We start from the raw sequence: 24,218 nt of genomic DNA, 5'->3' as shown, positions 1-24,218 counted from the left end.
GAATTCAACACTGTATAACAATTACTGACCTTTGAATGACAGGTGCTTTTAATGACTTTGCTGTACTCTTTTAAGATCCAGTCTTTTCTACAGTTGTTTTACTCGGATTAAGTATGTGAACTGTTTTAGTGGCACACTTATTGATCCCCAACCATGACATATGTATCAAACATTGTTTTTATATGTGAAAACATGCATAACCCTTTCAAAGGCACATTCATCTTTTTTGGCACATGCCTATTGACATAGACCATCTGTATGTAAGCAGCACCATGTTCCTCTATTATAAGAAATAGAACTCACGTGACCATAATTACAGATTCAGGAGATGGTTTATTTTTAGAAAAGGGGTTGCATACAAAACAATTAAAGGGCATGGTCTCAGCATGTAAAGAAATACCTGTCCTTACATAAAAGTGCTTGGAGTTCTGGTCCAACATACAGTATCAATTAACCCATTTAGTGAACTGGACAAGAGTACAGCATTTTCTTAAGCATGTATTGTGAAAAGTCATTGATTCTAATGCAAAAAGTTGGCTTTTTACAAAAAATTACTTCAAAGTGAATGAATCACTGCACCTGAAGTGGTTAAAAAAGTCCAAACAGTATCCAACTCCACAACAAAAACAACATAGTGGCAGTTAAGAAAGATGTCAAAGCTTTAATTAAAATATATATATATATATCTCACCACTCAAAAGTTTGGGGTCACTTAAAAATTATTGAATTGAATCAGAAATACAGTGTAGACATTGTTAATGGCTATTGTAGCTGGAAACGGCTGATAAAAAAAAGAAAAGAAAAAAAGAATATCTACATAGGCGTACAGAGGCCCATTATCAGCAACCATCAGTCCTGTGTTCCAATGGCACGCTCTGTTTGCTAATTCAAGTTTATCATTTTAAAAAGGCTAACACTTTTGAACGGTAGTGTATATATAAACAGTTTCTGGAAGACTGGTTTCAGTCTCCACTATAACCAACAGCATTTGACAAACTCCACAACAAAAATAAACAGCCACATCAAAACTTTAAAATGAAATACTTTCTTGTAGTATAAACAGTAGTTTTAGGAGGACGGCTTGAGTAAGTCCTCTGGTTTCAGTCTCAGTATTATAACCAACAGCAGCGTTGTGGACCCTTAGGATCCAGCTCTAGCTTAAGATCTTTTTGGTTATGCCTTTAGGAGTATCTCGTCTTCTTTCAAACTCTGGTCAAGTTAATCTCAGATGATTCCTTGGCTTCGATAACCTTGAAGACTCCAACCTTCTCCCGTTTAGAGCTCCTCTTGGCCTTGTCTGGAAGGAGACAAATGATTACGTTTCATACAATTATGAGCCCAAACAAAAGCTACGTTTATAATGACAGAATAGATTATGTTGAAGGTTCATCAGGGGGCCATTCTACGGGGGGAGGCACCGGAGCGCTACAGTGGTAAAGCATGCTGACAAAGACAAGATCTGAGTATATTATGAAGCATGTCAGACAATAAAAAGGAATAAATCTCTCCGGGAAGCAGAAGGGCAGAGGTGTATGTTTTATGATTAACAAATCATGATGTAATTGTGATAACATACAGGACCGCGAGTCCTTTTGTTCACCTGACTTAGAATACCTCACAATCGAATACCGACCGTATTATCTCCCAAGATATTTTCTTTGGATATAGCCATGGTGGTGGATATCCCCCCTCAAGCAAATACCACGATGGCCCTCATGGAACTACACTGGACTTTATGCAAACTGGTAACCACATATCCTGAGGCTGCATTTATTGTAGCTGGGGATTTTAACAAAGCAAATTTGAGGAAAAGGCTGCAGAAGTTCTACCAACACACCAACTGTAGCACTCGTGCTGCTAAAACACTCGACCACTGCTCCTCCAACTTCCGGGATGCCTACAAGGCCCTCCCCCGCCATCCTTTCGGCAAATCTGACCACGACTCCATCTTGCTCCTCCCTTCCTATAGGCAGAAACTCAAACAGGAAGTACCTGTGCTAAGGACTATTCAACGCTGGTCTGACCAATCAGAATCCACGCTTCAAGATTGTTTTGAACACGCGGACTGGGATATGTTCCGGGTAGCTTCAGAGAATAATATCGACATATATACTGATACAGTGACTGAGTTTATCAGGAAGTGTATAGATGTTGTACCCACTGTGACTATTAAAACCAAGCCTAACCAGAAACCGTGGGTAGATGGCAGCATTCGCACAAAACAAAGCGCAAACCACCGCATTTAACCATGGCAAGGTGACTGTGAATATGGCAGAATACAAAAGTGTAGTTATTCCCGCCGCAAGGCAATCAAACAGGCAAAACGTCAGTATAGGGACAAAGTGGAGTCCCAATTCAACGGCTCAGACACGAGAAGCACGTGGCAGGGTCTACAGACAATCACAGAATACAAAGGGAAAACCAGCCACGTCGTGGACACCGACGTCTTGCTTCCGGACAAGCTAAACACCTTCGCCTGCTTTGAAGATAATACAGTGCCACTGACACGGCCTGCGACCAAGGACTGTGGGCTCTGGTTCTCCGTGGCCGACATGAGTAAGACATTTAAGCGTGTTAACCTTAGCAAGACTGCCGGCCCAGATGGCATCCCTAGCCGCATCCTCAAGAGCATGCACAGACCAGCTGGCTGGTGTGTTTACGGACATATTCAATCTCTCCCTATCCCAGTCTGTCGTCCCCACATGCTTCAAGATGGCCACCATTGTCCCTGTACCCAAGAAAGCGAAGGTAACTGAACTAAATGTCTATCGCCCTGTAGCACTCACTTCTGTCATCATGAAGTGCTTTGAGAGACTAATTTTAATATAATATGCCATTTAGCAGACGCTTTTATCCAAAGCGACTTAGTCATGTGTGCATACATTTTTACGTATGGGTGGTCCCGGGGATCGAACCCACTACCCTGGCGTTACAAGCACCATTCTCTACCAATTGAGCTACAGAGGACTAGTCAAGGATCATATCACCGCTACCTTCCCTGCCACCCTAGACCCACTTCAATTTGCTTACCGCCCCAATAGATCCACAGATGATGCAATCGCCATCACTCTGCCCTATCCCATCTGGACAAGAGGAATACCTATGTAAGAATGCTGTTCATTGACTATAGCTCAGCATTCAACACCATAGTACCCTCAGAAGCTCATCATTAAGCTCGAGGCCCTGGGTCTGAACCCCACCCTGTGAAACTGGGTCCAGGACTTCCTGACGGGCCGTCCCCAGGTGGTGAAGGTAGGAAACAACACCTCCAGTTCGCTGATCCTCAACACTGGGGCCCCACAAGGGTGCGTGCTCAGCCCCCTCCTGTACTCCCTGTTCACCCAAGACTGCGTGGCCAAGCACGCCTCCAACTCAATCATCAAGTTTGCAGACGACACAACAGTAGTAGGCTAGATACCCAACAATGACGAGACAGCAAACAGGGAGGTGGTGAGGTCTCTGGGAGTGTGGTGCCAGGGAAATAACCTCTCACTCAACGTCACCAAAACAAAGGAGATGATTGTGGACTTCAGAAAACAGAGGGAGCACCCCCCTATCCACGTCGACAGGACCGCAGTGGAGAAGGTGGAAAGCTTCAAGTTCTTCGGGGTACACATCACTGACAAACTGAAATGGTCCACCCACAAAGACAGTGTGGTGAAGCAGCACCTCTTCAACCCCAGGAGGCTGAAGAAATTTGGCCTGTCACCTAAAACTTTTACAGAGGCACAATTGAGAGCATCCTGTCGGGCTGTATCACCGCCTGGTACAGCAACTGCACCGCCCGCAACCGCAGGGCACTCCAACGCATCACCGGGGGCAAACTACCAGCCCTCCAGGACACCTACAGCACCTGATGTCACAGGAAGGCCAAAAAGATCATCAAGGACAACCACCCGCGCCACTGCCTGTTCACCCCGCTATCATCCAGAAGGCGAAGTCAGTACAGGGGCATCAAAGCTGGGACCGAGAGACTGAAAAACAGCTTCTCTCAAGGCCATCAGACCGTTAAATAGCCTTCACTAGCACATTAGAGGCTGCCGCCTATATACAGTCGTGGTCAAAAGTTGAGAATGACACAAATACTAATTTTCACAAAGTCTGCTGCCTCAGTTTTGATGATGGCAATTTGCATATACTCCAGAATGTCATGAAGAGTGATCAGATGAATTGCAAAGTCCCTCTTTGCCATGAAAATGAACTTAATCCCCAAAAAACATTTCCACTGCATTTCAGCCCTGCCACAAAAGGACCAGCTGCCATCATGTAAGTGATTCTCTCATTAACACAGGTGAGAGTGTTGACGAGGACAAGGCTAGAGCTCACTCTGTCATGCTGATTGAGTTAGAATAACAGACCGGAAGCTTTAAAAAGGAGGGTGGTGCTTGAAATCATTATTCCTCTGTTAACCATGGTTACCTGCAAGGAAACACGTGCCGTCATCATTGCTTTGCACAAAAAGGTATTGCTGCTAGTAAGATTGCAACTAAATCAACCATTTATCGGATCATCAAGAACTTCAAGGAGAGAGGTTCAATTGTTGTGAAGGCGGCGTCAGGGCGCCAAAGAAAGTCCAGAAAGCGCCAGGACCGTCTCTTAAAGTTGATTCAGCTGCAGGATCGGGGCACCACCAGTGCAGAGCTTGCTCAGGAATGGCAGCAGGCAGGTGTGAGTGCATCTGCACGCACAGTGAGGTGAAGACTTTTGGAGGATGGCAGCCACTTCTCTCCAGGAAAAACATCAGGGACAGACTGATATTCTGCAAAAGGTACAGGGATTGGACTGCTGAGGACTGGGGTAAAGTCATGTTCTCTGATGAATCCCCTTTCCGATTGTTTGGGGCATCCGGAAAACACCTTGTCCGGAGAAGACAAGGTGAGCGCTACCATCAGTCCTGTGTCATGCCAACAGTAAAGCATCCTGAGACCATTCATGTGTGGGGTTGCTTCTCAGCGGCTCACTCACAATTTTGCCTAAAAACACAGCCATGAATAAAGAACGGTACCAACACATCCTCCGAGAGCAACTTCTCCAAACCATCCAAGAACAGTTTGGTGACGACCAATGCCTCTTCCAGCATGATGGAGCACCTTGCCATAAGGCAAAAGTGATAACTAAGTGGCTCGAGGAACAAAACATTGACATTTTGGGTCCATGGCCAGGAAACTCCCCAGACCTTAATCCCATTGAGAACTTGAGGTCGATCCTGAAGAGGCGGGTGGACAAACAAAAACCCAAATTCTGACTAACTCCAAGCATTGATTATGCAATAATGGGCTTCCATCAGTCAGGATGTGGCCCAGAAGTTAATTGACAGCATTCCAGGGCAGATTGCAGAGGTCTTGAAAAAGGGTCAACACTGCAAATATTGACTCTTTGCATACATTTATGTAATTGTCAATAAAAGCCTTTGACACTTATGGAATGCTTGTAATTATACTTCAGTATACCATAGTAACATCTGACAAATCTCATAACACTAAAGCAGCGAACTTTGAGAAGACCAATACTTTTGAACACAACTGTACATAGATTAGAAATCACTGGCCACTTTAATAAATGGAACACTAGTCACTTCAATAATGTTTACATATCTTGCATTACACATCTCATATGTACACTGCTCAAAAAAATAAAGGGAACACAAAAATAACACATCCTAGATCTGAATGAATGAAATAATCTTATTAAATACTTTTTTCTTTACATAGTTTAATGTGCTGACAACAAAATCACAAAAAGTATCAATGGAAATCAAATGTATCAACCCATGGAGGTCTGGATTTGGAGTCACCCTTAAAATTAAAGTGGAAAACCACACTACAGGCTGATCCAACTTTGATGTCCTTAAAACAAGTCAAAATGAGGCTCAGTAGTGTGTGTGTGGCCTCCACGTGCCTGCATGACCTCCCTACAACGCCTGGGCATGCTCCTGATGAGGTGGTGGATGGTCTCCTGAGGGATCTCCTCCCAGACCTGGACTAAAGCATCCGCCAACTCCTGGACAGTCTGTGGTGCAACGTGGCGTTGGTGGATGGAGCGAGACATGACGTCCCAGATGTGCTCAATTGGATTCGGGTCTGGGGAACGGACGGGCCAGTCCATAGCATCAATGCCTTCCTCTTGCAGGAACTGCTGACACACTCCAGCCACATGAGGTCTAGCATTGTCTTGCATTAGGAGGAACCCAGGGCCAACCGCACCAGCATATGGTCTCACAAGGGGTCTGAGGATCTCATCTCGGTACCTAATGGCAGTCAGGCTACCTCTGGCGAGCACATGGAGGGCTGTGCGGCCCCCCAAAGAAATGCCACCCCACACCATGACTGACCCACCGCCAAACCGGTCATGCCAGAGGATGTTGCAGGCAGCAGAACGTTCTCCACGGTGTCTCCAGACTCTGTCACGTCTGTCACATGTGCTCAGTGTGAACCTGCTTTCATCTGTGAAGAGCACAGGGCGCCAGTGGCGAATTTGCCCATCTTGGTGTTCTCTAGCAAATGCCAAACGTCCTGCACGGTGTTGGGCTGTAAGCACAACCCCCACCTGTGGACGTCGGGCCCTCATACCACCCTCATGGAGTCGGTTTCTGACCGTTTGAGCAGACACATGCACATGTGGCCTGCTGGAGGTCATTTTGCAGGGCTCTGGCAGTGCTCCTCCTTGCACAAAGGCGGAGGTAGCAGTCCTGCTGCTGGGTTGTTGCCCTCCTACGGCCTCCTCCACATCTCCTGATGTACTGGCCTGTCTCCTGGTAGCGCCTCCATGCTCTGGACACTACACTGACAGACACAGCAAACCTTCTTGCCACAGCTCGCATTGATGTGCCATCCTGGATGAGCTGCACTACCTGAGCCACCTGTGTGGGTTGTAGACTCCGTCTCATGCTACCACTAGAGTGAAAGCACCGCCAACATTCAAAAGTGACCAAAACATCAGCCAGGAAGCATAGGAACTGAGAAGTGGTCTGTGGTCACCACCTGCAAAACCAGTCCTTTATTGGGGGTGTCTTGCTAATTGCCTATAATTTCCACCTGTTGTTTATTCCATTTGCACAACAGCATGTGAAATGTATTGTCAATCAGTGTTGCTTCCTAAGTGGACAGTTTGATTTCACAGAAGTGTGATTGACTTGGAGTTACATTGCGTTGTTTAAGTGTTCCCTTTATTTTTTTTGAGCAGTGTATATACAGTATTCTATACTATTCTGTCTCTTAGTCTATACCTCTCTGACATTGCTCGTCCATATATTTATATATTCTTAATTCCATTGCTTTACATAGATGTGTGTGTATTGGGTATATGTTGTGAAATTGTTAGATATTACTGCACTGTTGGAGCTAGAAACACAAGCATTTTGCTACACCCGCAATAACATCTGCTAAACACGTGTATGTGACCAATAAAATGTGATTTGATTTGACGACGTTACATTCTAGAAAGCACCCCAACGTCCCATTCCATGACAGTGGATGTATTTTTAACAGAACTCACCTACTAGGTCACTGCGGTCCAGCAGAAACTCCAGGTCCTTGTCACTAATGACCTTCCCTTTGGTGCTTTTCACCTCCCTGAGAAAGACTATCATTAGATAACAATAGACTTACACCAACTTATTATCAATTTTCATTTCTCTACTGAGTTTCACAATGAACATTAAATCAACAATCCAGTACTTCTCGTAATCTCTTGTGTTGAGAAGATCCATCAGCTCGGACACGTCAACGCAGCTCTTGGCCTGTTTGAGCTCAGCTTTTCCTCCTTTGAATTTGTCTGAAGATAAAAAGGTACCAAAATGTGAACACATGCACCACACGCACCTAAAATCACCACTACAATACTCTGTTCTGAAATATTTAGCATCTCTTTAATGCAGGGATGGGCAACTGATGGGGGTGGGGGACGTAAAAAAATGGGAACTCCTCATGAGCGGCCACAGTGGCTCGCAGGTCTGTGTACCAACATCCATACCCACACATGCAGTCAGAGCCGGCACTAGCCTTTTGGGTGCCCAAAGCAAAATTGTTGCCCGCCCTCCCCTTGCGAGCAAAACATTTTAGCGGCCCCTCTTGACAGCAGACAGAAACAGTTAATTTTCTGCAATTCTACAAATGTTGCCATTGGGCAGAGAGAAGATTTAGCAATTGTATAACTAATTTCATGCAATTCTACAAATGTTGCCATAGGGTGGAGAGAAATGTCTGCAGTTTTTAATATGATATCTGAGTGAGACTGACTAACAAAATCAATGGGGGCCCCCTGGTTGATAATCAACCATGATTACTACAAGTTTAGATAGCTGGCTAGACAAATTTTCCAATCTAAAAAATGTTCGCTGACAAGGGTGAGTGACTGACATGAGAAACTACTGATTCAAAACCAAATTTCAAAATTGCACTTAGTGTATTCTACTATTCTAACATTTTTATTTATTTATTGGTCCATTGGCCTACAAAAGGGGGGGCCAGGCCGCCAGTTTCTCATCCCTGCGTTAATGCATCTTCTTCCATTCATGTGGGTTTTAGATTTCCCTCAATGTAATCATTTTTATGTGTCCTGGATGTGAGAGGAGCGGTACTCTACTCACTCTTGTGAATGACCATCTTCTCCAGTTTCCTCTTGGCTGAGGCTCTCTCCAGGATCTTCTGGTCGATGGTGTTTGCAGTGACCAGGCGATACACCACCACGGGTTTGGTCTGCCCGATACGGTGGCACCTGTCCTGGGCCTGCAGGTCTGCCTGGGGGTTCTGACAGAAGAAGTCCATTCATTATTGTATGGCACTAGACCAGTCAGTACCAAACAAATAGTAGTAGGCAACGTTTGTTGCGCTCAGCCAGAGAGCATGAGTTCTACACCTACCCAGTCACTGTCAAAGATGATGACCGTGTCAGCAGCAGTCAGGTTGATGCCCAGGCCACCTGCTCTGGTGCTCAGTAGGAAGAGAAACACCTCTGGGTCAGAAGAGAACTTTGTCATCTGCAAAAAAAATGGAGGGATAACCGCAGAGCACAAGAAATAGCGAGGGATTGCCACATGATTATAAGTGCTTTATGACTGCTTAATGGTAATGAGTGCTTTAAGAAGGGTAATTCCTTTGTGGGGAGTAGACCCTGCCGCTACTCACGTTCTCCTCTCTGTCGGCATAAGCCATGTTCCCGTCCAGTCGGCTGTACTGGTAACCCCGCAGGTAGCAGTAGTCCATTAGGATATCCAAGATGGACGTCATCTGGCTGAAAATCAGCACCTGTCCACAACATCGGTTCAGAAGTGGTCACAAACATCTCTCAATAAATACATATTCAAGCAAAATGGAGTATTAAAACAAATCACTTGACAGAGGACACCAAATATAAGAATTTGGCAGTTTACCTTGTGTCCCCTTTTCTTCAGCTCTGGTAGCATTCTGTCTAGAATGAGGAATTTCCCAGAGGTCTGCACCAGTTGCTCATCAATCTGCAGGGGAAAGAGATTGAGGGGTGAAACAAGAATGCATTTACACATGAGCTACACCAGATGGCAGTCTAACTCCCTAAACGCTCTGACAAAAGCCTCTACTTAGCTGTGCTGAGAAGTCATGAATGCACCCACAACATTGGCCATGTCATTTCTACATAATTCTGTGGCAGTAGCCATGCCAGTAGCCATTTAAATCCAGCAGGGCCTTTACCTTGAACTCCTGAGTGGCCGGGTCCAGTGGGTACTCGATGAGGTAGGGGTGGTTACAGCACCTCTTCAGCAGCATAAGGATGTTCTGCAGTTTCAGGTTGATCTGGGAGTCTATGGGCATCTGCACATCCACCACCAGGGCAGGGCTGGAGAGGACAGAGACAGGCCACACATTAGACCACTGCTGGGGCAACTATCAAACTCTAGTCTTTATGGTTGATTTATACTAAGAGGCTAAATTAAAATGCGGTTGACATTCACAAAAAAAATTGAATCATGTAGTTCGTCCTCATGGGAGGGAAAGGGGGAGGTGTGTATCAGATGTATCAATTCATATAATGTAGAGATTACATGGACTTGATAAACTATAATTGATATGACCAGTGTACCCCCTATTAGGTAAAGGCACAGCCATCAAATTAGAATCATTCCATTTCTATGGTCACAGCATTGTTTGCTTCACACAGAACACTACCATAGTAGAGGAGATTCTGACCTCAGCTCTGCCTCCTTCTGAACCCTCTCCAGGTATTTCTCCAGGTCATAGGGAGTGTCACCATCAGTCTCTTTGTAATCCACAGGCCTCCTGGTCCTGCGCTTAGGCCTGCCGTCAGTCGTCAGCACCACTGGGGCCTCCACCTGACACGTCAAAGGGGACACGTTTGTTAGAATCTTCCTTCAAAACAAAGCCTGGCCTCTGAGAAGAAGTCGACAATCATTTTTCCCCATTCTATTCCCTTGTTTTTCTATAGTACAACCATATGACAGTGTAGCAGTGAACTGAAGGCCTTACCTTCTCCTGGCCCAGCATTTTGGCGATGGTCTTGTTGACCACAGCAGTGTAAAAACACTCCTGTTTGGCAGTGAGTGGGGCGTACACAACAATCTCCTTCTTGGGCGGCACCTCCAACGTCACGTCAGACTTCAGTCTTCTCAGCAGGAACGGCGTCAGAATCTCAAAATCAAATCACATTTTATTTGCCAAATACTACAGTGAAATGCTTACTTACAAGCCCTTAACCTACAATGCAGTTAAGTAAAAAAGTATTAAAGAGCAGCAGTAAAATAAAATAACAGTAGGGAGGCTATATACAGGGGGTACCGGTACAGAATCAATGTATGGGGGCACCGGTTAGTCGAGGTAATATGTACATGTGGGTAGAGTTAAAGTGACTATGCATAGATAATAAACAGAGTTGCAGCAGCGTAAAAGACTGGGTGGGACAATGCAAATAGTCCGGGTAGCCATGATTAAGTCTTACGACTTGGGGGTAGAAGCTGTTAAGAAGCCTTTTGGACCTAGACTTGGCGCTCCGGTACCGCTTGCCGTGCGGTAGCAGAGAGAACAGTCTATGACTAGGGTGGCTTGAGTCTTTGACAATTTTTAGGGCCTTCCATTGACACCGCCTGGTATAGAGGTCCTGGAAGGCAAGCAGCTTGGCCCCAGTGATGTACTGGGCCGTACGCACTACCCTCTGTAGTGCCTTGCGTTCGGAGGCCGAGCAGTTGCCATACCAGGCGGTGATGCAACCAGTCAGGATTCTCTCGATGGTGCAGCTGTATAACTTTGTGGATCTGAGGACCTATGCCAAATCTTTTCAGTCTCCTGAGGGGGAATAGGCTTTGTCGTGCCCTCTTCACGACTGTCTTGGTGTGTTTGGACCATGATAATTTGTTGGTGATGTGGACACCAATGAACTTGAAGCTCTCAACCTGTTCCACTACAGCCCCGTCGATGAGAATGGGGGCGTGCTCAGTCCTATTTTTTTTCCTGTTGTCCACAATCATCTCATTTGTCTTGATCACGTTGAGGGAGAGGTTGTTATCCTGGCACCACACGGCCAGGTCTCTGACCTCCTCCCTATAGGCCGTCTCATCATTGCCGGTGATCAGGCCTACCACTGTTGTGTCGTCTGCAAACTTAATGGTGTTGGAGTCGTGCCTGGCCATGCAGTCATGTGTGAACTGGGAGTACAGGAGGGGACTGGGCAAGCACCCGAGGGGCCCCCGTGTTGAGGATCAGCGTGGCAGATGTGTTGTTACCTACCCTTACCACCTGGGGGCGGCCCGTCAAGAAGTCCAGGATCCAGTTGCAGAGGGAGGTGTTACATCCCAGGGTCCTTAGCTTAGTGATGAGCTTTGAGGGCACTATGGTGTTGAACGCTGAGCTGTAGTCAATGAATAGCATTCTCACGTAGGTGTTCCTCTTGTCCAGGTGGGAAAGGGCAGTGTGGAGTGCAATAGAGATTGCATCATCTGTGGATCTGTTGGGGCGGTATGCAAATTGGAGTGGGTCTAGGGTTTCTGGGATAATGGTGTTGATGTGAGCCATGACCAGCCTTTCAAAGCACTTCATGGCTACAGACGTCAGTGCAACAGGTCGGTAGTCATTTAGGCAGGTTATCTTAGTGTTCTTGGGCACAGAGACTATGGTGGTCTGCTTGAAACATGTTGGTATTACAGCCTCAGTCAGGGACATGTTGAAAATGTCAGTGAAGACACTTGCCAGTTGGTCAGCACATGCTCGGAGTACAGGTCCTGGTAATCCGTCTGGCCCTGCAGCCTTGTGAATGTTGACCTGCTTAAAAGTCTTACTCACATTGGCTATGGAGAGCGTGATCACATAGTCATCCGGAACAGCTGGTGCTCTCATGCATGCGTCAGTGTTGCTTGTCTCGACGCGAGCATAGAAGTGATTTAGCTCGTCTGGTAGGCTCGTGTCACTGGGCAGCTCGCGGCTGTGCTTCCCTTTGTAGTCTGTAATAGTTTGCAAGACCTGCCACATCCGACGAGCGTTGAGGCCGGTGTAGTATGATTCAATCTTAGCCTGTATTGACTCTTTGCCTGTTTGATGGTTCGTCGGAGGGCATAGCGGGATTTCTGACAAGCGTCTGGGTTAGAGTCCCGCTCCTTGAAAGCAGCAGCTCTACCCTTTAGCTCAGTGCGGATGTTTCCTGTAATCGACGGAATCTGGTTGGGGTATGTACGTACGGTCACTGTGGGGACGATGTCATCGACGCACTTATTGATGAAGCCAGTGACTGATGGGGCGTACTCCTCAATGTCATCGGAAGAATCCCGGAACATATTCCAGTCTGTGCTAGCAAGACAGTCCTGTAGCTTAGCATCTGCGTCATCTGACCACTTACTTAACAGAGTCACTGGTGCTTCCTGCTTTAGTTTTTGCTTATAAGCAGGAATCAGGAGGATAGAATTATGGTCAGATTTGCCAAATGGAGGGCGAGGGAGAGCTTTGTACACATCTCTGTGTGTGGATTAAAGGTGGTCTAGAGTTTTTTTCCTTAAGTTGCACATTTAACATGCTGGTAGAAATGAGGTAGAACGGATTTAAGTTTCCCTGCATTAAAGTCCCCGGCCACTAGGAGCGCTGCCTTTGGATGAGCGTTTTCCTGTTTGCTCATGGCCTCATATAGCTCATTGAGTGCAATCTTAGTGCCAGCATCGGTTTGTGGTGGTAAATAGACAGCTACGAAAAATATAGAAGAAAACTCTTGGTAAATAGTGTGGTGTACAGCTTAACATGAGATACTCTACCTCAGGCGAGCAAAACCTCAAGACTTCCTTAGTATTAGATTTCGTGCACCAGCTGTTTACAAATATACAGTGAGGGGAAAAAAGTATTTGATCCCCTGCTGATTTTGTACGTTTTCCCACTGACAAAGAAATGATCAGTCTATAATTTTAATGGTAGGTTTATTTGAACAGTGAGAGACAGAATAACAAACCAAAAAATCCAGAAAAACGCATGTCAAAAATGTTATAAATTGATTTGCATTTTAATGAGGGAAATAAGTACTTGACCCCTCTGCAAAACATGACTAAGTACTTGGTGGAAAAACCCTTGTTGGCAATCACAGAGGTCAGATGTTTATTGTAGTTGGCCACCAGGTTTGCACACATCTCAAGAGGGATTTTGTCCCACTCCTCTTTGTAGATCTTCTCCAAGTCATTAAGGTTTCGAGGCTGACGTTTGGCAACTCGAACCTTCAGCTCCCTCCACAGATTTTCTATGGGATTAAGGTCTGGAGACTGGCTAGGCCACACCAGGACCCTAATGTGCTTCTTCTTGAACCACTCCTTTGTTGCCTTGGCCTTGTGTTTTGGGTCATTGTCATGCTGGAATACCCATCCACTACCCATTTTCAATGCCCTGGCTGAGGGAAGGAGGTTCTCACCCAAGATTTGACGGTACATGGCCCTGTCCATCGTCCCTTTGATGCGGTGAAGTTCTCCTGTCCCCTTAGCAGAAAAACACCCCCAAAGCATAATGTTTCCACCTCCATGTTTGACGGTGGGGATGGTGTTCTTGGGGTCATAGGCACCATTCCTCATCCTCCAAACACGGCGAGTTGAGTTGATGCCAATGAGCTCCATTTTGGTCTCATCTGACCACAACACTTTCACCCAGTTCTCCTCTGAATCATTCAGATGTTCATTGGCAAACTTCAGATGGGCATGTATGTGTGCTTTCTTGAGCAGGGGGACCTTGCGGGCGCTGCAGGATTTCAGTCCTTCACGGCGTAGTGTGTTACCAATTGTTTTCTTGGTGACTATGGTCCCAGCTGCCTTGAGATCATGGACAAGATCCTCCCGTGTAGTTCTGGGCTGATTCCTCACCGTTCTCATGATCATTGCAACTCCACGAGGTGAGATCTTGCATGGAGCCCCAGGCAGAGGGAGATTGACAGTTATTTTGTGTTTCTTCCATTTGCGAATAATCGCACCAACTGTTGTCACCTTCTCACCAAGATGCTTGGCGATGGTCTTGTAGCCCATTCCAGCCTTGTGTAGGTCTACAATCTTGTCCCTGACATCCTTGGAGAGCTCTTTGGTATTGGCCATGGTGGTGAGTTTGGAATCTGATTGATTGATTGCTTCTGTGGACAGGTGTCTTTTATACAGGTAACAAACGGAGATTAGGAGCACTCCCTTTAAGAGTGTGCTCCTAATCTCAGCTCGTTACCTGTATAAAAGACACCTGGGAGCCAGAAATCTTTCTGATTGAGAGGGGGTCAAATACTTATTTCCCTCATTAAAATGCAAATCAATTTATAACATTTTTGACATGTGTTTTTCTGGATTTTTGTTGTTGTTATTCTGTCTCTCACTGTTCAAATAAACCTACCATTAAAATTATACACTGATAATTTCTTTGTCAGTGGGCAAACGTACAAAATCAGCAGGGGATCAAATACTTTTTTTCCCCCTCACTGTACATAGACCGCCACCCCTTGTCTTACCGGAGTCAGCCGTTCTATCCTGCCGATGTAGTGTATATCACGCCAGCTGTATGTTATCCATGTCGTCGTTCAGCCACGACTCGGTGAAACATGAGATTACAGTTTAATGTCCCGATGGTAGGATATCCTTGATCTTAGGTCGTCCATTTTGTTTTCCAATGATTGTACGTTGGCTAATAGGATTGATGGAAGAGGCAGTTTACTCGCTTGCCGTCAGATCCTTAAAAGGCACCCCGACCTACGTCCACGATATCGCAGTCTCTCATGCGAATGACAGAGATTTGGGCCTTGTCGGGTGTCTGTAGAATATCCTTCGCATCTGACTCGTTGAAGAAAAAAATCTTCGTCCAATACGAGGTGAGTAATCACTGTCCTGATATCCAGAAGCTCTTTTTGGTCATAAGAGACAGTGGCAGCAACATTATGTACAGAATAAATTACAAATAACACGAAAAAACACACATAATAGCACAGTTGGTAAGAGGGCCTTCTGCAGATAAGAGAGTTTATGGACAATCTCCCTACTGGTTTAACCGTTTTACCTTTCCAAGTGAATTGCAGAGCTAGTCACTTAGAGGGCTAGGGCTTACCTGGTGAAGCATGTGCAGGATGTTCTGCTCTCGTTCGTTCGCCACAACTTTTTTTGCATCCGATCCGATGGTGTCGATGTCAAACCACGACTCAAAGCTGTAGATATATAGGTAAAGTGCAATTAAGTTTACAAGGCAAAATAAAAAAAATATTAGATATAGCCCCATTCCAACAGTAGAGGCAAACACACAGATAGACATGTCCCTTACCTCTTGAGGTCATCAAACACCTCAGGCAGGAGGAAGTTGAGCAGTGACCAGAGCTCAGCCAGGTTGTTCTGCAGCGGCGTGCCTGTCAGGAGCAGTTTGTTGTCCGTGGGCAGCATCTTCAGTTCCCTCACCAGTCGGCAGTTCAGGTTCTTGATCCTGTGGCCCTCGTCCACGATCAGGTACTTCCAGTGGAAGCGCTGGGGAGGAACAGCAAGAGGGGGGTAATCAGTGAGGCTGAATGGGTTAAAGAGGTTGCACAACTTGAGGTAGGCAAATTTGCTTTTGATGTCAATGCATCAGCTACTTCTGAATACCAAGTACAGAAAAGTAATACATGTAACTTTTACAGCTTACATAGTGATGATATGAGTAGGGCCTACCTGCAGAAACTTCCTGTCAATCATGGCAATCTCAAAGGAGGTGACCACCACAGGGCACATGTTGTGAGGCCCCTGGGGCTTACGAATCTTCTTTAACGACGCCATCCTCTCCTTAGCAGGCCCATGGTACAGCTGCACTGACACCTTACAATTCAAGATGAACAAAGACAATTTAACAGTGAAATCAAAAATCAGTAATTGGAATTGGTATACACATGACATATTAACTTTAAAATGGTATCAATTGCACAACTTCGGTAATACTTTGAATAGTTTTTACCTCTGGAGTGAAGCGCTTGAACTCGTTGATCCAGTTGGGCAGAGTGGACAGGGGGGCCACCACCAGGAAGGGCCCCAGCACCTTTCTCTCCAGCATCATGGCCACATGGGCGATGCACTGGATGGTCTTCCCCAGACCCATCTCATCTGCCAGGATCCCATTGATACCATTCTCCCACAACATCTGGAGAAAACAAAATACACAAACACACCAAGGTTATAATTAAATATATCCATGAACAAACAAAATGTACATAATCAACTGTCCACTCACCCTGAGCCACTCCACGCCCTCTATCTGGTACGACCTCATGACTCCCCCAGTGAAGAGCAGGGGCTGCTGGGCAGGCACCGCCTGCCCGTTCACTTTCCTGTCTGGGTCCAGCAGTTGTTTGGCATTGTCTCTCACAGCCTCCGACAGACGGCCCTTGATGTCAGCATTTGAGTCACTCATCTTTTCAATGTCCTCCGCTTCTAGCTTCTTCTTCCCGGGGACCTCCTATTATCCATGGACAGATATATTGACAGAGGATCTGGGACATCTAGGACTCAACTCAACACTTTCCAAATTCTTGAGTCTGTAAGAGTAACCATCAGTCCAAAAATGATCCTTGCTGTGTATAAACAAAAGTCCTTTACCTCGTCCTCCACTTTAGGTTTCTTGGCCTTGGACATAATTTCCTGAAACAAAAAGCAAAGAAATAATGACCTATGCAAAAAAAGTTGAATAGCGTGAAATAGGCCTTTGTCTACATTTCAAAAGAAACGGACGCCCTGACCTCTTTAGACATGACATCAGCAATTTTGTAATCTTCCTCCCTCTCCCTTTTCTTTCTTTCAACTGAAAAAACAGAAAGACAAATTCAAGAGTCGGAAATCATCAATATAAATTCAACATCAACTAGAGAGGATTTCAATGGTCATGATGCAAAGTAACAGGACAAGTGCTGCCTACCTCTCCCAGTCTTTTTGCCAGTGCCCTGTGACAAGAAAATTGTATATGTTTAGTGATTAAGGAGCTTCTGGCAGCAATAATCAGAAACATAACAAAAAAACACTCAAAATGAATGTAAAACTCACATTAGTCTTCTTTTCCAGTCTCTCTTTCTTCAGCATTTCCTGGGTTTATAGGGAAAATGTACCATTAGACACTGCTTCTTCAAAGACTATTCCAACTACTTGGGTAGATCTACGTGTTTCCGTGCATTTTCAGACAATTACACGAGTTAGAAAGCAATTATCCCCCAATTAGGGATAGCTACAGCAGTTATGCATGAACATGACCCCAAAGGGGGACTGGAAATAGCAAAACTAAGGAGCTTAGCTAGTGACTGCCTAGATTCCTGTGCTCATTCGTATTTGTTCACCTGTCACTCATTAGCTATAACATGATCAAATCAAATCTATGGTTAGGTAGTAGTTGTACAATAAGCTGTGCAAGAGGTACTTCTAATATTCCACTCCACTGGTATTAGGACTTACCTCATGCTGCTGTTGCTCCATCTTTGTAAGAAGGAATTTGGAATAGATGTTACTTTTCTCCAGCAAGTGTTGCAGTCTCTTGAAGCGAATGTCATGAGATTCCTTCTCCCGAGCTTCTCGAGCCTAGAAAACAAAAGAGCAAATGTTGACCAATGAAAATATTACATTTGCCGAACACTACAGTTGTTCAGACATTTTTTTTACTAACCTTTTTCATCATCTCCTCTTCTTGTTTCTCTCCTTTCTCCATCAACTGCTTCTCCTCTTCTTCCATCTCTTTTGTGATGACAACTGCACACTCTACATCTTCAGCTTCCACACTTGCAGCTGCTGAGTGGTGATATGGTTAACGTACACTACATGACCAAAAGTATGTGGACACCTGCTCGTCGAACATTTCATTCCAAAATCATGGGCATTAATATGGAGTTGGTCCCCCCTTTGCTGCGATAACAGCCTCCACTCTCCTGGGAAGGCTTTCCACTAGATGTTGGAACATTGCTATGGGGACTCGCTACCATTCAGCCACAAGGGACTCGCTACCATTCAGCCACAAGAGCATTAGTGAGGTCGGGTACTGATGTAGGGCGATTAAGCCTGGCATGTAGCCGGCATTCCAATTCATCCCAAAGGTGTTCAATGGGGTTGAGGTCAGGGCTCTGTGCAGGCCAGTCAAGTTCTTCCACACCGATCTCGACAAACCATTTCTGTATGCTGCTCGGCCATGGAAACCCATTTCATGAAGCTCCTGAAGAACAGTTATTGTGCTGATGTTGCTTCCAGAGGCAGTTTGGAACTTGGTAGTGAGTATTGCAACCGAGGACAGATGATTTGTACGCGCTACGCGCTTCATCACTCTGCGGTCAAGTTCTGTGAGCTTGTGTGGCCTACCACTTCGCAGCTGGCCGTTGTTCCTCCCAGATGTTTCCACTTCACAATAACAGCCCTTACTGTTGACCAGGGCAAAAAAAATGACTTACTGACTTGTTGGAATGGTGCCATTCTATGACGGTGCCACGTTTAATGTCACAGTTCTTCAGTAAGGCCATTCTACTGACAACGTTTGTCTGTGGAGATTGCATGGCTGTGTGCTCGACTTTATACACGTCAGCAACGGTGTGGCTGAAATAGCCGAATTCACTCATTTGAAGGGATGTCCACATACTTTTGTATATATCGCGTATATGGTTATCATTTATATGAAGGGAAGAATTCTCATTAGGTAGCAACCTCTAAGGGTATTAGCTACTACAAGCTAGTAAGCCACCGATGGCAAATGAAGGAGTGTCTCCTGTAAGTCGCTCTGGATAAGAGCGTCTGCTAAATGACTAAAATGTAAATGAGTGTCTTTACTTACCATTTACAGGCAAAGTCTCCTCCATAGCTGTACCCAGCGGTTCTTCAGATTCGTTAGGCTTCGGACAATTAGGAGACACGCTTCGGGTTTCTTCCTTTACGCTGTTGTGTTGTAAATATTAAATGAGTGAGACAAATAACCGTGCATGTGTAAACTGTATGGCAAGTTAGCAGTTCAGAAAGCCTTGAAGCTATGAAACACGAAAAACCACACTAACGTTATTACCAGCGGCATTGCTATTTAGCTAGCTAGGGTACTAATGTTCGCCTAGCCCTAGGTTATCTCTAACCGTAGCTGCTTGCATAAAGACAGTTTTGAAACAAAACAGGACTTACCAACTCATATTGAAAAACTACCAAACTTTGTTGCCAAACTAGATAAGTAGCAAAATAAACTATTTCCCTGGGATATTTGTTTTAGGAAGAACTAGCAGTCTGTATGTGTGTGACTGACTGTATCATGAAGGCGGGGCTTCATGATTTCGCGCCAAAGAGGATGCAACCAATGTGAAAGACAGGGGTGTCTGATATTTTGCCAATCCAACAGTATTTATATTTTTGGTTTGCAGAGCATCGAAAGAGAGAACACTTGATTATATGATAATGACTAAGATCGTATTACATTTTCACTCGCAAGACAATTGTTCAGAATTGAGATATGAAATCGCTGCATGAAACATCTACCCCTTAGGATCATATATCTAAAATCCATCGCATTAATATTTCCCGCGAACTCTGACTACTGACCGAAGATACCGATACCACAGAGTAAGGACAGTAAATATATATATATATATATATATTTTTTTTAATATAACTAAGCTATTTTTTTATTTTTATTTTTTTTAGTCATTTAGCAGACGCTCTTATCCAGAGCGACTTACAGGAGCAATTAGGGTTAAGTGCCTTGCTCAAGGGCACATCGACAGATTTTTCACCTAGTTGGCTCGGGGATTAGAACCAGCGACCTTTCGGTTACTGGCACAACGCTCTTACCCACTAAGCTACCTGCCGCCCCCTAAGCCATTGTTATATCTGTGGTACTGTCTTTGTCCGTACCCTTTTACCTGTGCACTGGTCGCACTTCTTTCTACGCTACCTGTTATCGCGGATGTATATTTATGGTGAAGAGATGAGCAGGGCCGGCCCTGGACGTTCTGTCGCCCTAGGCAACACAAAAATCTGCAGCCCCCCATATTTCTCAATGTCAAACCAGAGTGACTTGTTTGCAACTCTGTTTGCAAATAATTACATCATAGACATTGTGGGGATCTATTTTCTTACAACTAGATGTGATGCCTAGCTTAGAAAGAATAAATTAATGATTAAACATAATAGGTTTGTGCTGTACTGATATAGATTGTTTAACATAACAAGCTGTGATTAATGTGAGGAACCGTTAGGGGGTAGGCTGAGACAGGCTTGTGACTCATTTACATTTACGTCATTTAGCAGACGCTCTTATCCAGAGCGACTTACAGTTTAGTGAATACATATATACAGGGGCGGCCTGTTCAATAGGGCGATATGGGCGACGCACTGCCAAACGGGAAAAGGAAGGGATTTTTTTTCTAATCAATTATATCACGGCAACAGTAGTTATCAGTGTTGTAATCTATACGTCTGATCTGCCACAGTGCCACACTGCCACTAAATGTCGAATCAGGCTAAAGTCGTGCTTCAAATGGCTCCCCCCCCTTTTGGGGCGATTTCAGTCAGGTTGAAAATCGCCCAGAAGTCTGTCATAGACTCCCATGTAAAATCTATTTTTTTCAAATTTCAGAGCCTTCAATACAATCTCAATGGGTGTCTGTGGGCTTGCACTTACGCGCTTTCGTCATACGTTACGTAACCATGAACGTAACTGAGAAAAGAGTGGATTGTTTGAAAGAAGTTCCTTTTTGTCGGCGAACAAATGAAGATAAATTGGCAACGAAACAATTAGGACCTCCCAGACCAAATTTAATAATTCAACAGGTTTCTACTAAAGGCGGAAAGTCCTACACCCGAGGATTTTCCAAAAATTGGTACGAACGAAAAAAGACATTGCCACTCACTCAACTGGATGACGAGGGATACAGGCTAGCTGTCCGCCGTCACAACGATGAGGTTAGTGTTGATAATCACAAGTTTACTGGATGTGGATATGGTGTAATAAAGGCAGTTTATTCAGAGGTAAATATATCTGGAATCGCGTTCACGGACCCGTTCGTCAAACTCTTAGGGAGCTATAAATTAAGCCCCATTACTTACCATATCAGATAAGAGAAATTGCTGCAGCTACATATATTTTACATCCTGGCCCTACATAGTTCACTATTTGCATCACTTACCAAAATATTACATGTGGTCATATATGCTTGGAAATTGGAGATGCCATAGAACGTCAAAAAAGTAAACATTGCTGGAGACACATTGCCGTTTTGGAGAAGACATCGCGTTTGCTAGCGAAGAGATTTGTTGTGGCAAATGAACTTGGGCTGGGAATTGCCAGGAACCTCACGATAAGATATATGCATCAGCATTGCGAGTCTCATGATTCTATACGTATTGCGATTCGATACTGTGATTTTATTGCGCACCATATGTCTGTTGCAGAGGGATCAGAAAGCCATGAGAACGAGTTTTGATCAGTCATGGAAATAAAAGTGCTGAAAACAAATTGGCTCCCAATGTGAAAAGATTGAGAACAAGCTATGAAGGAACAATAATGGTGTTTTGGTGCAGGTACAGCCAACTAGCGCTAAAATATTGCGATATTGTCAATACAGTATATCGTAAAGTATCACTATGTAACTCGATTTCTTTCACCCCAATCCCTCAAATTAACGGTAAATAACTGAATTGTTTGCCCCACATTTAGCTAAGATGATTAGCTAGCCAGCTAAAATGTTTTATTTAGTTAGCAGTCGCATCTACAATAGTTTACTGTCAATAACATGTCTCCAAAAATGACGTGGTGTCTCCAATTGTGTTGACATTTTACAATTGCAATGCGCATCCATGAGTATCCACTTTCTGTAGCTCAGCTGGTAGAGCATGGTGCTTGTAACGCCAAGGTAGTGGGTTCGATCCCCGGGACCACCCATACACAAAAATGTATGCACGCATGACTGTAAGTCGCTTTGGATAAAAGCGTCTGCTAAATGGCATATTATTATTATTATTATTATTATTATTATTATTATTATTATCTGAAGAGAGCCCCGAAACATTGTGTGCAGACATTTTATGCAATAAATGAAGTAGGTTCAATCTAGTAGTTCTGATCTTCTGATTGGTCCTGATGAGTTGGGCGAGGTCCCCTGCAGGCTACTGTCACTGTTGCATTGGCTCTGAGTCGGGTTCTCTGTCTTCAAATGTTCAGCCTAAGAGAGGGGATTTTTGTGTGTGTGTGTGTGTGTGTGTGTTTAACAGTGATGATGTGTGTGTGTGTGTGTGTGTGTTTAACAGTGATGATGTGTGTGTGTGTGTGTTTGTGTGTGTGTGTGTCCTCAGAGCAAGAACTCGTGAGTTGGAAGAACTGAGAGGCCTATGGCGTGGGTGTTGTCCTTGGCCACCTGCTGACAAGGCTGACAAGATAGGACCCTTTTGTCCATTGTTATTGGATAGGAACAGAACTTATAACCAGCTCCTGACCTAAATAGATCTTAGCACAACATTTTACTCAACATATCATATTCCATATTCACTATAACAAATATATTTACTACGACATTAGCAAGAACCGCCACATCCTCAGCCGGCTAATCCAGTGTGTGAAGTTTTGCGGAGTGTTTGAGTTAGCTTTGCGAGGCAAAGATGAAACTGAGGGCTCCACCAACCCTGGTAAGCCAACACTTTTGAGATCAGTCAATAAATGCTTCTGGTATTGACTTATATGCTGCCCCTGTCTTCATGTTGTTGCTGGACATATCTTTTTTTAAATGTGTGTAGGTCACCTAAATCATCAGAAAAATTGCCCCTCCTGAGAATTTTTCAGGAGCCGCCACTGCATATATATATATATTTTATTTTTATACTTGCCCCCCTGTGGGAATCAAACCCACAACCCTGGCGTTGCAAACGCCATGCTCTATCAACTAAGCTACATCCCTGCCGGCCATTTCCTCCCCTACCCTGGACGACGCTGGGCCAATTGTGCGCCGCCCCATGGGTGTCCCGGTCGCGGCCGGCTGCGACAGAGCCTGGATTCGAACCAGGATCTCTAGTGGCACAGTTTGCACTGCGATGCAGTGCCTTAGACCACTGCGCCACTCAGGACTCACACACACAGCCTCTTTGTTAAACCGCTCAAGGACATGTGTTCTGCTACAAAGAAGGAAAAACTATGTCTGAGGTTGCTGACTCAAGACAAGTTGTAAAGATAACAACTAATGCCTGGCAACAGTGAAGCGCCAAGGGGCTGTGACCAGCCTGTGAGCCATCAATAGGTTGGGTAAGTTTAAACCACACCCAGCCTCTACTCTGACAGGCCCAGCAGGGAGCGGGAACTATCTCTGTCAGAGTATTTAAAGAAGAACTTATAACAAAAGCTCAGTTCTCTGTCTGCCCTGCGTGGTTTTTCAGTGGGCCATATATAGGAACATCATATTTACCATTCAAGTGTTTGCATTCATTAAAATACTAGTCTATTTTAGAAGACGTGTATTGACCTCTTTTTGTTCCTATACCAGATTTGAATTGACGCAACTTAACAACATCCTTATGAATCTAAGCATGGCACTTTAAAAAAGTTACATTTCCACCCAGACAGAGGCTCTACCGATGCAGAAAAATGTAATCTTCAACTGCTGGCTACTTATCCATTGTATAACCCAACAACAGAAGTGCTTCCCTAAAAGCTGCCTGGGTTTAAACAAACATCTTCTCTTTTCAGAAAGAGAAAAGCTCAATTAATAGGGATAGAATAGCAAAACATTTTTTTATCTCCTCGAATATTATAGGCTGCAACTCAGCTTCAGAATGTCAGAGAGGAATTAAAATATCCCCA

At 44.7% G+C, this 24,218-nt stretch overlaps 1 protein-coding gene across 1 annotated transcript; it reads right to left on the bottom strand.

The window, feature by feature from the left end:
- Nucleotides 1–967: 967 nt before the first annotated feature.
- Nucleotides 968–19,687, bottom strand: LOC311110899 (lymphoid-specific helicase-like). Its single transcript, XM_084153526.1, has 23 exons — nucleotides 19,562–19,687; nucleotides 19,227–19,327; nucleotides 18,078–18,199; nucleotides 17,870–17,992; nucleotides 17,468–17,506; nucleotides 17,343–17,367; nucleotides 17,167–17,228; nucleotides 17,027–17,068; nucleotides 16,662–16,886; nucleotides 16,389–16,571; nucleotides 16,109–16,252; nucleotides 15,729–15,925; nucleotides 15,519–15,615; nucleotides 10,461–10,622; nucleotides 10,164–10,306; nucleotides 9,669–9,813; nucleotides 9,371–9,454; nucleotides 9,126–9,245; nucleotides 8,861–8,977; nucleotides 8,588–8,747; nucleotides 7,677–7,773; nucleotides 7,495–7,571; nucleotides 968–1,297 (listed from the first exon to the last, which is right to left on the bottom strand). The coding sequence occupies exons 1-23, from the start codon at nucleotides 19,567–19,569 to the stop codon at nucleotides 1,203–1,205; spliced, it is 2,568 nt and encodes an 855-aa protein (XP_084009652.1). The 5' UTR covers nucleotides 19,570–19,687; the 3' UTR covers nucleotides 968–1,202.
- Nucleotides 19,688–24,218: the final 4,531 nt, after the last annotated feature.

The sequence above is a fragment of the Coregonus lavaretus genome (genome assembly GCF_964263955.1).
Source record: "Coregonus lavaretus genome assembly, chromosome: 36".
Taxonomy (NCBI): domain Eukaryota; kingdom Metazoa; phylum Chordata; class Actinopteri; order Salmoniformes; family Salmonidae; genus Coregonus; species Coregonus lavaretus.
Note: the sequence above shows the minus strand (reverse complement) of the source record. Positions and strands in the feature narration are given on the sequence as shown.

Excerpts from the sequence above, each read along its gene's own strand:
- LOC311110899 (XM_084153526.1), bottom strand. Across the intron at positions 17,507-17,869 it reads TGGAGCAACAGCAGCATGAG|GAAATGCTGAAGAAAGAGAG; the intron begins GTAAGTCCTAAT and ends CTATAAACCCAG. Across the intron at positions 8,748-8,860 it reads TCATCTTTGACAGTGACTGG|AACCCCCAGGCAGACCTGCA; the intron begins GTAGGTGTAGAA and ends TTCTTCTGTCAG.